Source organism: Gossypium hirsutum, chromosome D13, assembly GCF_007990345.1.
Source record: "Gossypium hirsutum isolate 1008001.06 chromosome D13, Gossypium_hirsutum_v2.1, whole genome shotgun sequence".
Taxonomy (NCBI): Eukaryota; Viridiplantae; Streptophyta; class Magnoliopsida; order Malvales; family Malvaceae; genus Gossypium; species Gossypium hirsutum.
Window position 1 is genome coordinate 59,522,704 of NC_053449.1, and position 17,169 is coordinate 59,539,872.

The 17,169-nt window shown below is 35.3% G+C and overlaps 2 protein-coding genes across 3 annotated transcripts; both read left to right on the top strand.

Moving 5' to 3' along the window:
- The first annotated feature begins 2,139 nt into the window (after positions 1 to 2,139).
- LOC107937975 (FIP1[V]-like protein) lies at positions 2,140 to 10,663 on the top strand. 2 transcript variants are annotated; one of them, XM_041109343.1, is made up of 9 exons: positions 2,140 to 3,136; positions 4,668 to 4,918; positions 5,171 to 5,297; positions 5,379 to 5,447; positions 5,572 to 5,706; positions 5,994 to 6,095; positions 6,195 to 6,532; positions 7,332 to 8,967; positions 9,413 to 10,663. In XM_041109343.1, exons 1-9 carry the CDS (start codon positions 2,198 to 2,200, stop codon positions 9,950 to 9,952), a joined length of 4,137 nt encoding a protein of 1,378 aa, XP_040965277.1. In that variant the 5' UTR covers positions 2,140 to 2,197; the 3' UTR covers positions 9,953 to 10,663. The 2 variants fall into 2 exon arrangements, with proteins under 2 accessions (XP_040965277.1, XP_040965278.1); XM_041109344.1 differs by having other exon boundaries at positions 2,176 to 3,136; positions 9,424 to 10,663.
- A 1,902-nt stretch (positions 10,664 to 12,565) lies between these two features.
- On the top strand, positions 12,566 to 16,536 carry LOC107937963 (class V chitinase). Its single transcript, XM_016870979.2, has 6 exons — positions 12,566 to 13,927; positions 14,271 to 14,402; positions 14,483 to 14,664; positions 15,156 to 15,366; positions 16,001 to 16,238; positions 16,337 to 16,536. Exons 1-6 carry the CDS (start codon positions 12,844 to 12,846, stop codon positions 16,515 to 16,517), a joined length of 2,028 nt encoding a protein of 675 aa, XP_016726468.2. The 5' UTR covers positions 12,566 to 12,843; the 3' UTR covers positions 16,518 to 16,536.
- Positions 16,537 to 17,169: the final 633 nt, after the last annotated feature.

Below are 17,169 nucleotides of genomic sequence, written 5' to 3' on the forward strand. Positions count from 1 at the left end.
GCGAAACCACCGAAGATAGCTTATTGCTTTCAAATTACGCGTTTGAGGCTAGGTTCCCTGGCCACTGTACCATTTCTTCTAAAGTCTGCTCAAGGACTACAAGATTGCACTTGGCCAACTCTCGGGCTTTTCTTGGTGGATTCCTATGGCGTACTTCATCGATTGTTTTCAGTGTGATGAGGTTCCCTTGCTCTTCGTCTTTCAACATCTATATCAGTTGAAGGGCCATAATTTGGAGAACTTGTCGAGGTTCTATTACTTCTCTCATCGCAAAAAGGTGGAGACATTGTGAACCAATGTTCCAACCTTCATTTGAACTGGAAGAAAGTATGTTCGAGTTTGCAGCAAACTTGGTGAGGACTTTGGGTTCCCAATAAAGTGATCATCACTGAGTAGGGACATGTGCTCGTTTCAGCAAACCCTTCCTTCAAACGGAGTCGTGGCTCAGTTTCAGAGGTTGCATACTGGATGCCCGCTGGTTCAGGAGGATCTCATCACAACAAGGAAAGTATTTAGATATTACTTGGAGGGTTTTAGCCACAATGGGTGGAGACTTGGTGATAACAATGAGGTTGCTCGATTCGTTGGTGCACTGTCTGAGAGTTGCACGTTGCCTTATAACCCATTTGATTAGTTAGGTCTAATTCAACTAAAATGCCCTAAAATAATATAACTTAATTTAATTATGAAATAAACCTGATTACGAGCTGAGTCACCCGGTTTGACCTGAAGGCTCGCCCAAAAAGTAGGAGGGTTTAAGAAAAAATATAGACCCGAAAAATGTGATTGGACAAAAAAATAAGGTCCATTTTCTAAATGGGTTAGGCCTTGGGTAAGCTTTTTTTATTTGGTTTGGGCCAATCCGACTTGAATTTGCAAAAAAGAAAAGAAAAGAAATTGTTGTTGTTTGTTGCTGTTTCGCCACTATTTTCTCATAGTTTTGCTGCAATTTCACTATTATGTTATTGCTATTTTGTTGTTATTATTTTGATATTGTATAACTCTTATTTTATTGTTAATTTTGCTACTATTTTAGAGATATTTGATAACTAAGTTGCACCTATCTTATCTTAGTGTTATTTAAGTATAAATATTTTAATTTTTTTCAATATTTTTGGAAACATTTATTTTAATATTTTTAGTGTATTTGATGTATTATATTTTTTAAAATTATTTTATATAAACAAATAATATAAAAAATTTAATAGAGCGAGCCAAACTCAGGTTTTAGTATTTTTTATCTGGGTCGAGCTTGGGCAAAATTTTAAGCCTATTTTTTAGGATCAGACAATGCCAAACCTAGAAAATGGGTCTAAATTTTTGTCTAAGCCCAACCTATTCTATGATCAACTCTATTACAAAAGGATATATCTATATTTTCAATAATTGATTTATTATTCGGTAAACTCAAGATACTAATTTTATTGTTCTGTTTAACTTAAGACACCAATAAAATTAAAGCTTAAATAAGAGTATAGATATTAGGAGAGATATCCTTTCTTAATTACCATGGTTTGTTATTTATTTATTTTTCACCTTCACTACTTGTAACATAAAAAAATGCAACAAGAATCAGATTCATTATTCTTCTTCTCCATTTTCTTTTATCTAATTTCTCGAATTAATAATTTTAAAAACCTTTAAAAGTTAATAAAATATTTAAAATTAAATAAATTATAAAAATAGTCACTTTTATTTGCCTCATATTACATTTTAGTCACGTTATTGTATTGTTACGAAGTGATCACTTTACCATTAAGCTTCATTACCTGCCTAATGGTGGTTCTACGTGGCTGTCTAAATGGGTTTTAAATGCGAACTTAGATGTCCTACGTGACAGTCTAAATTAAATTTATTTAATTAAAAACCTATTTTCATTTCGGCAATTGGATATCCAATATGGCATTTAAAACCCATTTGGACTGCCATGTAAGACTTTCGTTAGGGAGGCAATGGAGTTCAATGATAGAGTAACTACTTTGTAACAAAACGATAACGTAAGTGACTAAAACGTAACATTTCAAGTATAAGTGACTAAAATGTAATCTAAAGCAAACAAAAGTGACTATTTTTGTAGTTTACCCTTTAAAATATTAACAAAGAAATAAACAAATCTAAAATAGAGAGGAAATTAATAATAATAAGAAAAAATAAGACAAATGAAAACCTCATAGAAAATGAATGTAATAAAAAGCTTATGCTCTTAAAAAAGGCAGAAGGAGGAAGCACGCCAACGTTACCAAACGAAAACACAATCAAAACCCTTTCCCTAACTCTCTCTTTTTGTTTTTCCTTTTTTTTTTGTGTGAAAGGAATTCCGATGGAAGACGACGATGAGTTCGGAGATCTTTACACGGACGTTCTCAGGCCTTTCTCATCAACATCCACGACGAAGTCGTTGTCATCTCTTCCTCCGCAGCCATACCAGCCTTCTCCTACACCCACACAGCTCCTCCGTCCGATCGATCTCAACCTTCAGTCTCAACACGATGGCAATACCCTCTTCGGAGCTCCCGCCGCCCAAACCCTAGCCCCCTTTAAACCTCCTCCTTCTACCCCGGCTGTTCCTGCTGCGGCAGCTGCTCCGGATTCGATCCCTTCTTCCCTTGGTTCAGCTCCCGAACCAATGGTTCTGGATTCCAGACATGAATCGGCGGATGGAAAAGAGCTTGAATTTGATATTGAAGAGGGGGGTGGTAATGGAATTGAGGATATCGGCTCAAATGATCCGTTTATCCCGGGTTTAACCGAAGCGGTTCGCCAGGAAGATAACAATATTGGGATTCGAGGCAGTCAAGCGGAAGCTGATGGAGAAAGGGATGATTGGGACAGTGACAGTGATGATGATCTACAGATTGTATTAAACGACAACCACGGCCCGGTGGCTATGGAAACAGGAGGAATGATAGGCGAAGATGATGACGATGACGAAGATGGGGACCCGCTCGTGATACTGGCCGATGGAGATGGAAACCAAGGGACGGCGGAGCAGGAATGGGGCGAAGAAAGAGTCCAAGCGGCGGATGGGGAGAAGAAAGAAGGGGGAGAAGCAGGGAAGGTTACCAGCGGCGGTGTTCTTGCACCAAAAATTGGGTACAGCAGTCATCTGTATCATCCGTTTCATTCTCAGTTTAAGGTCAGTGTGTTAATATGTTGATGCTGTTGTTCTTGTCAAATCAAACAATTTGGAAACATTTAGGAAAGAAATGGGGTTTTTTGTTTGTCATATGCCCCAATTATTTGATGAATCATTAGGATTAATTTAGTATATTTATTGGTTTGTAAACTTTGTACAGAATGAAATTATGCAATGATAAATAACAGTAAGATGATTTGACTGGTGATTACATTGTGATGTTTTCTGTTTTGGTATTATATCTGAATTTTGGAGATGATAACGTTCGATCAGAAATCATTATTGATTATCAATAAATAGACCTTCCGTCTGTTTGGCGAGCCTTTGGTTTTGTTCATGGTTGGCTCAAAAGCACTTCGACTGATATTAATAGGAGAACGATTCTGCTTCACTCCAAATCTCGCATACTTCAAAGGAACTCAAACATTGTTCATGTATTGTTGGCTGATGCAATACTGACTTGTAAGCTGTAAGAAAGGGCTCTTTAATTAATCTTTTTTCTGATCCTAAACTTGAACTAGACAACTTAAAACAAAAGAAAGTTCTGTCATAAGTCTTGATCTTCGAACATTTGGGGCCGTTAGTTAAAGGTCTCAATAGTAAAACCTTTATAGATGAGGTACACAAATGCAACTACAGTTAATGCCTTTTCAGGTGTAATATGCTTTAACAGTCTCCTACACCAGTAATTCTCTGTATGAGCTGTTGAAGATGAAAAATTATGTTCTGAAGTATTTGTTTATCTGTGAGTCAAGTAATTTGTGCTCAAGAGCAAGTCCAGATACTTCTGCAAAGAAAAAGTGCAAACAGCCTATCGGTAAAAGAGAGGAACCTGTAGAGAGTAATATTGTTCTCAACAAATTGAAGGCAAAATGTTTTTGTTCCTTGAAATGAAACAGCAAGTGCTAAATTTTGCTGAAACTGTGCTTCTCTTCGTACTTGTTTGAAACTATTTTCAAACAGATTTTGTGTTCTATTTAACCTAAACCTTGTCATTGGTTATACCATAGAGTTTAAGTTATTTCCAGCTTAAGATTTGTTGTTGCAATTGACATCTTGGTTGCTCATACATTCTGCTGCAACCTTGTTAATTATATCATGAACATTATGAGCTGTTCATATGCCACTTATTCCCTCTTTCGGCTATTATATTGTTAGTGCAATGTTATAATCGGTGTATCATTTGATATCCTTGTCTCTTGATTTGTATATTTTCTTGGTGCATGCTATAAAGTCGATTTTTAATTTAGCTTAAGAAATTTTGATTGAGCCGTCTATTTTACTTAAAATTTAATACTTGGTGATTTGATGAAAATTGAGCCTTAGTCTTGAATGTGTTATCCAATGGAAATTTTGGTGCATATATGTTAAGGATCTGATCAACTGATTGTCTGTTGTAAACTGTAACTTTTATAGAGGAGAAAAAAATGCATTGCTGGATGATCATCACATTTCTTTTATTCTGGTCTTATGATGCTTGTTCACTTTGGTTTCTGATTAATGCTGTGATCTATTTTATGCTACATGGCAGTATGTAAGACCTGGTGCAACACCAATGCCTGGAGCCACTGCAGGTGGTTCTGGAGGAGCCCCAGGTCAGGTTTCTCCAATCATGGGTGCTATGGCTGGTCGTGGTAGAGGTGATTGGAGACCATCTGGAATGAAAGCTGGTCCTCCCATGCAAAAAGGTTTCCACCCTAGTTTTGGAGCGCCTGGCTGGGGTAATAACACAGCGGGGCGAGGTTTTGGTGGTGGGCTGGAATTCACTCTTCCTTCTCACAAGTAACTGCTTAACCTTCTATAATTATGTTATTATGGAATGGTAGTTGATGGTGTTAGTTTTGATCTTGGAATATTTGATCCATTTGATCTTGGCTTTTAGAAGCTGATAATGGAGACAAATTACATGTTCTAAAATGCCTTTTGGCTTCTGTAATACTTCTTATGTTTCATTTTTCTACTATCATGTTTAAACTCTTTTAATTTCGCTGTTTTTTGCCTGACTAGTTTTTTTTTAATCCTTTGTGGTTCCAGGATCATATTTGATGTTGACATTGACAGTTTTGAGGAAAAGCCATGGAAATATCCTGGCGTTGATCTCTCTGACTTCTTCAACTTTGGTCTAAATGAGGAGAGCTGGAAAGATTATTGCAAACAACTGGTAATGATTCACTTTAAATGATTCCTTATTTCAGTGTTGCAGGAACTAAGGTCTAAGAGGTTGTATTTTAATATATTTTAGGAACAACACCGCTTGGAGACCACCATGCAAAGCAAAATTCGTGTTTATGAAAGTGGGAGAACCGAGCAGGTAATTTTGTGTTTATTTATATCTGAAAATGTTTCCTTTTAACAGTTTAATATTTGGCTTGGTGGTATGGCTTCTGCAGTTCTGCAACTGCTGTTAAGGACTTGATTTTCTTGCTTTTGTTTAGGGTTATGATCCAGATTTGCCTCCAGAATTGGCAGCAGCAACTGCACAAGTGGTACCAGCTGCTGCTAATCTTATAAAGTCAGATGGTGGACAAAATGACATGACAAAAGGAGCTGGTCGAGTGCGACCGCCACTGGTAAGCTTCGTATGCTGGTTTTACATTCTATGCATTATAATTATAAAAGCAATCCTGTTAGATGTTATAGATACTTCAACTATATTATATTTTTCTCTGTAAATACTTATTTTTGTACTCTTAGCTCTTTAACTTATGTGCTTGATCTGTGTCTGTTCTTCTCTTCCCTTGCTGTCCAATATTAACTAACTACTTTATTATGTGTGATGAATAATTTCATGTATTCTAGGCTTGTTGTGCAATTTCTTTTTATCCGTTTGATAATTTTTTTTTACTTACTGTACCAGCCAACTGGAAGACCGATACAGGTGGAGGGAGGTTCTGGAGAACGCCTCCCTTCCATTGATACTCGGCCACCTCGTGTACGTGATTCAGATGCAGTTATTGAGGTTAGCTATCAACCCTTGTTTCTATTGCACTTAGCCTAAGTCTTATTTAGTATCTATATGATGCTCATGTGAAACTCTAACTCTTAATTGTGTAAACAGATTGTCTGTCAGGATACTCTAGATGATGATTCCTCCACAGGCAACGGTGTTGATGGCCGAGCAGAAAATGATCTACCGATGGAGGATCTTAGAGGAGATCTTGCATCTGAAGCTGCGATTGCACATGAAGATACTGAATATTTTGACGATTCTCCAGATGCTTGTAAAAGTCGAAAGAAGGAACTAGTTGAAAGGACTATGAATTTTGTTCATGATAATGTGCGTGAAGACAATGGGGTTTTGCCTTTCCCTGTGGAAGCATCACGTCCATATGGTGCTGGACCTAGGGTTCAGAGTCCTATGGGTCCTAGTGAAAACTCTGGCAGTCCTGATGGGAGGTACGAACAATATTTTTGCTTTTTTGTGATACTATACTACAAGTAGAGTGGTAAAGCAGTTGTTCACCTTAAATATGCATTGGCTTATTTCTGGTTTTGTTGTTCAAATTTGTACATGATGACGCTTAATTCTTTCAGGTAGAAAAAAATTTTGAGATGTAGTTGTTAAGAAGTATAACTAAACATGCTATGTTAAGAAGTATAACTAAACATGCTTTCATGTGCCCTGAAAAGTGAAGGAACTTGGAGGATATTGGGAGTCATAAAAGATGATAGTGTTGTAGTTCTCTATTTATCTAGGGAGTAGAAAATAAATGCTAATCAAGATGGTCAGTCTGAAAATGCATGAAGTTGGTAGCAGGTCCTTGTTATCATTGACTGGTCAGATTGACTTATTTTACTTTATACTCCATGGTGATAACTAATGGAGATGATTTTTCCTCTGACTATATTTACTGTAAATGTTTCCATCATAGTTTGTAATCTTTAAGCAGATGGATTTCTTTCTAGAATGTTTGGCTGTGAAGAGAAATGAATTCCTGTTGCTGTTATAATTAACTCTTTTGCGTGTTTCTGATGAGCCTGTTATGTTGATGAAGTCCATGCTTTTGCGATCCATTTCATAAATTGAAAGTGAGAGATACAAGTTTGTTTGAAAGGCCGGTTATGAGCTTTAGCAAGGATTTGTTAATTATCTTAGATTGTTTTTACCGTATCCTTTAGGTTGATGTTTAGTATATGATTGAGATGTTAATATCACATCTCATAATAAGTGTTATTAACCCTCTCTGTAACACAGGCATCGGCAGGGAAGAGTATGTAAGAAGTCCCCTTGCATTACACCTATTCATGGTGAACGTGATAATTTCAATGATACTGATAGGGAAGAATCTGTTGAACGCATGGATGGTAAATCTCCTCGCGTAGTTAGAGATCCCAGGGAGTCAAGTGTTGAGCATAAGGATCATGTTGATGATGAACTTGAGCCAGCTGATGGAAGCCCTGTTACAGAAAAGGATGAGCTGATAAATGATACCCATAAAGATCAGAATTCACTTAATCCCATGAGAAATGAAAAAACAAGTTCTCAAGCAGAGCAATGGAAGCTTCGTGAACGTGATGATGATGAGGATTCTAGGGCTGCAAGGAGTAGTGAAAACAGCAAAGCAAGATCTGGCAGCAGCAGAGATTATCAGAAGTGGCGAGATGGTGCTGAGGAGGAAGTTGTTCAAGGTGAACGTTCTTCTCGCTTTGGGATTGTCAAGAAGCATCTTGATGAAAATGATCAAAATTTCCGGAGAAAAGGTCGCGATGGGAGACTTGAGATTGAAAGAAATCGCATGGTAGGTAAACCAGGAGAGGATTCTTATCCTCTTAGAGATGTTGACGTTAGCTTGTCACATAATTTGCCCGTTAAAAAAGAGGGTTTTGGTAGGCGAAGGGAGAATGACAACCCTGATGATACTTGGCAATGGAGAGAAGATGATCCTTATGGCAGAAAAGAAAGAGCTGAGGACCTATGGAAGAGAGATCATGATAATGAAATGCGTTCTAGGAACAGGGCTAAGGTTCGAGAAAGTGAGAGGAGTGACAAAGATGATTATCCATCTAGAAAACAATTGGACAATGGCAATTATAAGGATGTCAGTGCGAGACATGGGGAAAGAGATGATAATTTGAAGAGTAGGTATGAAGCAGCAGATGATTACCCAAGCAAAAGAAGGAAAGATGAGGAGTACCTAAGGAGGGACCATACAAACAAAGAGGAGATCCTGCAAGGGCGTAGAGAATCCAGTGGCAGTCGCAGGAAGCGAGAAAGGGATGAAATCTTAGACCCACGTAAGAGAGATGAACAACGAAGAACAAGAGAGAATTTTGATGAACATCATTCAGCTCGGCACAAGGATGAGATTTGGTTGAATAGAGAGAAGGTTGAGAGGCCGCAGGAGAGGGATGAATGGCTTAGGCTAAAACAATCCCATGATGGAAGTTTATCAAAACGGGAGAGAGAGGAAGGACGAGGTACTGTGAGGAGTGGCCGTGGTTTAGAAGACAAAGCTTGGGGTGGACATACCAGGGGAAAGGATGAGTATAAAGTTTCTGAAAAAGAATACCAACTCAAAGGGACAGTACGCCACAGTGAACAGGCGAAGAGAAGGGATCGGAATGATGACGAAAGTTCCTCACGCCATAGAGGGCGTGAAGATTTGTATGTGCGTGGACACCAATTTAGTAATGATGAGAGAAAATCCAGGCCGGAAAGGTCAAGCACTCGGAGTGACCATGGTTTCGATGCTTCGGATAGCCAGAAGGGGCATGAGAAGAAACATAAAGAAAACACTAGGAAGAATAGAGAATCTGAAGGTGGGAATCAAACCACTTTGGGTTCTGCCAAGAAAAGCCAAGAAGATTTAAGTGGTCACAACAATGAAACGGTATGTTTCAAAGACTCAAGGACATAATGTTTCTTTACTAGCAAGGAGAACTATACCACAGTATTTTCTGGAAATGAGCTTGTACACGTCCATACTTGCATAAATAAATCTTCTATTGAAAGATGGTGCATTTTCTTCAAAATTAGAAATTCTGGTTTTACTTACCCTATCATTGTTGTTTTTGAAACATCTTCTTTCAATCAAAGATATATCTGTTAAGAGTTGGAGGACTGTGTGTCTGTACCTGCACAATTCTCATGACCCTGATATTACTTTTAGATTGAGTCATTTTATGTTCATCGGTAATTTTTTTTAACTCCATAGACAAAACTACTCTTTTTCCAACTTTTCGTATTAATATGTAAAGGTTGCACTTCTAAAAGAAAATGATTGTTCATCTGTTAACGTTGTTATTATCATTATTATTAACCTTTACCTTGCTTAGGGCTTGAAAAGTGATGAGAAGAGCGCAATACATTATAATTCTTCCAGAAAACATAAAGAAGATGCTTCTTCAGAGGACGAACTGCGAGAGTCGAAACGAGGGCGCTCCAAATTGGAACGTTGGACAAGCCATACCGAGAGGGATTACAGTATCAACAGCAAGTCATCAGCTTCCTTGAAGTTCAAGGAGACTGAGAAGATTAATAATGTTGTGTCTTCCGGGTCTAACAAATTTCCAGATGGACCTGGTAAGTCAGTTGAGCCTGTTGAGCAATTTCCTCCGTCGTCTGACAATAAAGGTGTTGGTGAGCCAGAGATCAAGGAAGCTGATACAAGACCATCTGAGGATCAGCACCTTGACACTGTCGAGAAGCTAAAGAAGCGAAGTGAGAGGTTCAAGCTTCCAATTTCTAGGGAAAAAGATACCCTGGCAACAAAGACCGAGAATGAGGCATTACCTTTGACCGAGAATGAAACTCCTGTAGATTCAGAGATAAAACATGAGAGACCTGCCCGAAAACGAAGGTGGATCAGCAACTAATAGTGGAATAAGCAACCTACATTTTTGCTGTGCTGCCTTTTGACTTTTAACTAATGGACCCCAAAGGTCCCTGTGCGGTGTATTTTGAAATGGCCATTATGTGGTTCCCAGGATGGGGGATTTACCACAGTTACAGTCATACCTCAGTATGCTATTGTAACAGTGCTGCTGCCATGTACCTTTTTATTTCCGGAACTATGTGTATATATACTAGAGAACGTAACACTGAACTAGTCACAAATGGTGGCACATATTCCATTTGGAGTCCAATTGAGATGTGCTGATGAGATTATCAGAACATGTTGAGGGTCCTTTCTTCTGGCCTGTGTAAGAAGTTGGGGGGCATCAGAGATGAGGAATTTGTTCTGATGCTTACAACTTTCCACTTTGATAGCATTTTGAAGTATGAAGAAAAAACGGGTGGTACTAGCCATTGAGCAGATAAGACACTTTTGCATTTGTAATGGCTGGAGAAGAAGATACATGAAAGGTTGGTTGGTATCTTTATTTGTATTAGTATACCTTAGCTTGATCAGGTTATAACAATTTTGTCTTTGATAATTTTTTTCACACATTTCTTAATTTTAGCAATTACTGCAAAAAGCCTGAAGATTGGAATACTTTTGAGAGCTTCTTTTGTAATTGAGAAGCAATTTAACAAAAAAAAAAGTGATAGAAAAGAATTTGACTTTTTTGTCATTTCTTTCCAAACTGTCAGTATTTTTTTATTGTTCCATTCCGTGATTGTTAAATTTTGCTCTTAATGAACTATTGTTTGAAGGTATAAAGATTGTCTTTACGGTTTTCTTCCTTTGGGATAATACCTTTTGAAAAGTCTTTTGTATAAATTTGAGATTTAGTGTGTTTTAAAAGTTAAAAAAATCTGTCTACTTTTTCAAGCTAGTTTTATTATTGTTATTGATAGTTTTTGTTAAAATTTATTAACTTATCATTTTTATTTTCTATTAATAAGATATTTTAATCAAAAATTTTAGTTACAAAATTTGACAAAATAATTATAAATGACTAAATTGTGATTTTTAAACCAAAAAAAAGTTAATTTTTAATTATTAAGTATATAAATTAAATCTTAAAATTTGTGAAAGTGAACTAACTGAATCAACGGAATTCTTCCAGCAAAAATTGAGGATTCACAAAATTCTTTTTCAAGGCACTGATTTATATAGCGGAAGCAATACTGTTAAAAGAAAGCACAAAAGAATAGAAAGCTACAAGAGGTGTTTTAAAGACTCTCAATTGGATTACTTTCTCTTAAAAAATACGAGAAACAATAAAAGAATGAAATGAGTTACAAGTGAGGGGGAGGTTTCTATTTATAGCTAAGCTCCTCCAAAATCGATAGTCTAGATCAAGTTACATTGACGGATAAGATTAGCCTATCCTTTACATTTAAGAATTTACAAGATTACATAATCAAATTACATAATCAAATCCAATCTAATCTTATAATATATGATTCCCCTCAATCTTCTAAGGTTAATTTCCCTAATTACCAAGGTAGCTTATGTTGTCATATTTTCATCATTGGGCCACTCAAGCTTCAATGTGATAGACTTCTCCAACAACTATTTAAATTAAGTCAGTTCTTGTTGGCCAAATGAGCCCTATATAAACGATAGACCTCCATGGGATACATTTAGTGTGATGGTCATAGGCTTTGAACTACTTTACATAATATAGATTTTAGTTATTCAAATGGATATGTTGTTATATATATATTATAGATTTTTGTATCAATAAGAATGTTGTTATATATTACAGATTTTGATAATTGTTATAAAAATATGGTTATTTAAATAGATATGTTGTTATATATTTGATTAAAAATACTTTTAATTTTTGAAATACTTTGCTAATTTTTATTTTTTCATTTTTAAATATTCTTTTATAATTTTAAACAATTTTAATGATATTTTGACTGGTCAACAGGCGGTCAATGACAGATCAATGATTTGTCAAAACTTATTATTAAATAATTATATATATTTTATTTCCCAAAAAAGTAATTTTATAATTTTTATGGGTTTTTTTATAATTTTTGAGGACTTTTATAATTTTTTTATTTTTAAAATGATTTGCTTACATGACATGACTTTTTTTATAACTACCAAATCCATAATATATAACAACATTTTTAACTATCAAAATCTATAATATATAATAACATATCTATTTATATAAAATCTTCTTAATTTCTTTGTATATTTTTATATTTTTAATTTGTATATAATTTTAAATAATTTTTAATGATTTTTTTGACCGTGAATTATATATTTATCTGATGTATTTATGTGTTTAAATTTCGTTTTACTCATATTTTAAAATATTGTTTTGTTTTAATATTGTACATATTTTATTGTTATTATGATTAATTAGTTTCAAACCATACGTTCCTTTGTATGTTGTATATTATTTTTAAATCACAACTATTTTCTAAATCTATCATTTCCACACATGTATATGCGTGTGATAGAATTTGTATGATTGAAAATTTCTTATTATACTTGAATCGTTAAATAAATTTAAAACTAATTAAAAGATTGGATAAACTACACATTTAGTCATTCAATTTTCATAGGTTTTCATTTTGGGCACTAAAAATAAGAAATTTACATTTTAGACACCGTGGTTAACAACTATTTCCAATGGACATCGGTCAGAGCACGGAAAAGGGGCATTTTGACAGATGCAATGGACGACTTTCCCTATACAAAGTCCGGGTTTTGTTTCTCCGTATGAAACACAAACAATTCAAAAGACTTTTCATCTTTCTCCAACAACATAAAAACACATATATTCTACTATGAAATTATCATAAACAAACTGTATGACTTTCACGTTGATTTTCTAGGCAAGAGATTGATTTTCCAATGGCTTCTAATAAACCCATCTTCTTCTTCCTCCTCTTGCTGTTTCTCTCGTTGAAGCTGCAGAGCTCAAGCTCACAAACATGGGTCAAAGCTGGTCACTGGATATCTAGCTCTTCCCTTCCTGTTTCTGATATAAACTCTGCTCTTTTCACTCACCTTTTTGCCTCCTCTGCTTTTATAAACAAAACCTCTTATCAGCTTTTTATCAATTCCTCAGGTGAACAATCGTTCTCTAACGTCACCAGTATTGTAAAACTAAAGAATCCATCCATCACTACTATTTTGTCCATTTGGGTTGCAAGATCTGAATCCACCACCTTCTCTTTGATTGTTAACGAAACTTCCCGTCGAAAATCTTTCATTGAATCTTCAGTCAAAACAGCCAGGCTTTATGGTTTTCATGGTTTAAACCTTTATGGGTTTCAGCCTACGAATGGCACCAGTTTGGGTACGTTTTTGGATGAATGGCGAGCTGAGGTAGCTTCTGAGTCGAGAAACACTGGTAAGACACGGTTGTTGTTAACTATCTCGACTGGTCGCTTTCCAATTGTCAACTCAGTGAATTATCCTATTGAGTCTGCAAAGCGAAACCTGGATTGGGTAAATATTCTGGCATATGACTACTATGAACCAAGATTAGATAGGTTTACTGGTTTTCATGCAGCTCTCTTTGACCCATTAGGAAGGGCTAACACTGATGATAGGATAAAGGAATGGTTAAAGAGAGGATTCCCTGCTGATAAGCTAGTTTTAGGTTTGCCTTACCATGGCTATGCATGGGCACTTGTTAACGGTAGTGACAGTGGCATTAATACAGCAGCTTTCGGGCCATATCTCACTGGTGATGGTTCAGTGGGGTATTCCCTTATCAAATTTCTCATTCGAAAATTTGGTTATGACGTTGGAGCTGTCTATAATTCTACTTATGTGGTGCATTATTGGAAATTGGGGCGGAGTTCTTGGATCAATTTCGACGATGTGGAAGCCATTAAAGCTAAGGTTTCTTATGCCAAGGTGAAGGGTCTACTTGGTTACAATGCCTTTCAAATCGCTAATGACGATAATTGGGTGCTTTCACACGCTGGTAAGATGAATTATCTGGTCTCTAAGTTCGAACATATCAATTTTACAAAATATTGAATTTTCAAACATTGACTAGGAAAAATATGTGAAGCGGCAACATTGAAATTATTTTACGAAATCTTCTATTAATGTACCTTTTCAATTATTTAACGATATTTTAGTAATTTTTTTATATTATTAATATATAATTTTGGTATTTTTTTAAACTCAAACAACACACCATAACCTTGAACACTGAAAGTTAAATTTAAAAATTTGAACCCAAACCTTTAACAGTGAACCTGAAACCATTAGAAAACATTATACTATAAACAATGTAATGAGCTTGTATTAATGTTCCGCAGCTTATGCAATAGGCACAACTCAGCCGAAGAAACATCAGTTATTGGTGATTGTTTTGGTTACAGTTTCTGCAATGGTTCTCCTGATTACGGCTCTCGTCTATTACCTGCAACACAAAATATTCAAATCACAAGGTAAATTATTTGGACATGTGAGAATCTGAAATGATTCGAGACGATAATCGTACGTTGATTCCACAAGATTTTGATTGCAGGGCTTTTGGGTGCGTTGAAAATGTCGGTATCTTTGATAAGAACCAAAATATCAGGTGAAAGAAAACATGAAAATGGTGATCCTAATCTCCAAGCTTTCACTTTCGCTACCATTAAAGCTGCCACTAATAACTTTTCAAATGAGAATAAGCTTGGAGAAGGTGGATATGGTCCTGTTTACAAGGTAAATATACTATTACTTCGATAAGGCATTTGAAGAACCATATGTTTTCAGCTTACCTGCAGCAGATTATGAAATTTCAAGGACCAATGAAACTGTTAGCAGTTTACCTCACATTGCTGATAAATAAACAATTCTTTATAATTTGAGTAATTAATTTGGGTGTCTAGCGATCAATGGGCTAACTTACTGAGCTTCATGTACATATATATAAAGTCAAAAGAAGGGCGCTGCTAAGTAATATACTTTTTTGATAAAAAATACGTGCCTATATAAAACTCGAATACTGCTATTTACACTAATTTATTTTTTTGTTTCAAGACTTGGTGTATTCTAGAGGCAAAATTATAGCGTTTAGGACCGCGAATCACACTTCAATTCTATATCTTATTTCTCTCAATTTTTCTTTCTTGTGCCACAAGTTTCTTTACTGCACAACAAATTTCTAAGGGAAACTATTAACTGCATTGTGGATTGTGGACAATATATAACAGGGAGAGTTATTAAACGGGCAAGAAATAGCAGTGAAGAGGCTCTCGAGAAGCTCGAATCAAGGGTTGGAGGAGTTCAAAAATGAGGTCAATCTTACAACTAAGCTTCAATATGTGAATCTAGTTCGTGTTCTGGGAATTTGTACTGAGAATGAAGAAAAAATGTTGGTTTACGAGTTTATGCTGAACAAAAGCTTGGATTTTTACCTCTATGGTAAGTAATTCTTCATTCTTTTTGTTGAAACATTTTCAAATATTTATAGTGTTCCAATAACTATAAATGAACGGGTCTAATTAATCAAAAGTTATATTATTTGATTTTTTGAAAAAAAATTATAACTATTTAAATAATATTATTTGAATAGTTATAATATTAAATGAATAATTATGTGTTTATTTTAAAGACATTATTATTTAGAAAGACACCTATTGATGAAAGATGTCTCTATGAAGAGACATGTATTACTGCAGAAATCTTTTATAAAAATTAAGTTTCTTATCATACATTGCTCAGTGTGTAGTGGACTATTCTCGTCAGTGCAAAACGCAAATAGTCATTGGCTTTATCGTATCCTCGAGGTTAATTTGCTTGAAACTCATTTGCACACCGAAAATAGGTGGGGGCGAATATAACTTTAAAGATAGTGACTTCATACACGCCTTAGAGCCTTGTCCTATTTCTTCTTTTCTTGTTCGATTTTTGTTCGTGTGTTCAAGATTTTCTTCACTGGAAATTTGTACTAACACTTTTCAACTCAGCATGACTGTAAAGTACCTATTTTATGGAATGTTATTTTGTAAACTTATCCAAAAGAGACAAATATTATTCATACACTTAACCCATGCAGATCCATTTAAAAGGCATCTGTTAGATTGGAGAAAAAGAGTTTCAATAATCGAAGGAGTTACTCAAGGCCTTTTATATCTCCAAGAATACTCAAATTACACTATAATTCACCGCGATATAAAGGCAAGCAACATTTTATTAGATTCTGAAATGAACCCGAAGATATCAGATTTCGGGATGGCCAAGTTTTTCAAGAAGGATGAACTTGAAGCAAATACTAACAGAATTGTTGGGACATAGTAAGTGAACCAGATGGTCTTAAATAATATATTTCAGAGTAATTTTCATCTTTTGCATTGCATCTATGCGTAGTTATTAATTTATTGATTCAATGCAGTGGCTATGTTCCTCCGGAATACGTTAAGAAAGGAATATACTCTACCAAGTACGATGTTTATAGTTTCGGAGTTCTACTTTTGCAAATTATAAGTGGCAAAAGGAATTCTAATCTCTATGGATGCCATGAAAACTTGAAACTTCTTGAATATGTAAGTATTGAAGCAATGGTTAGCATGTAGCAATCACATGTTTTATTATTATTATTATTATTATTATTATTATTTGGATGTAATGATGTAACTTAGTTGTATTCCAACTAAGTTTGTTAGTGGTAGTAGGTGGTGATTTATTTTAAGTGGATGTAATGATGAAACTTAGTTGTATTCCAACTAAGTTTGTTAGTGGTAGTAGGTGGTGATTTATTTTAAGTGGATGTAATGATGAAACTTAGTTGTATTCCAACTAAGTTGTCAAGTTGTAAGCTTGTATAAATAGGCTTTATGCCATTTTAAAAAAAATGAATGAATTCAATCAAGATTTCATCCATATACTCTCTATTTTAGCTTTGCTTAAAATTTATTTCATTTTTCTTCTTTGTTTCTGCCGCAAGTCTCGATTATTGCTCAGCAAGCTTTTTGTTGAACCTTGCTATTTGTTGCACTTAGCTCCAACAATTGGTATCAAGAGCCTATTTCTTAAGGGATCTGTTATACAAATTCATGGCTTCATCAAGCTTTTCACCAGCTGCACCTCAAGTCTTCAATGGAGAAGGCCACCACATATGGGTGGTTAAAATGAAGACCTACCTACAAGCTTTCGATCTGTGGGAGGTAGTCAACTCAGATGTTGAACCAGAGCCACTTAGAGGCAATCCAACAGTGGCTCAAATTA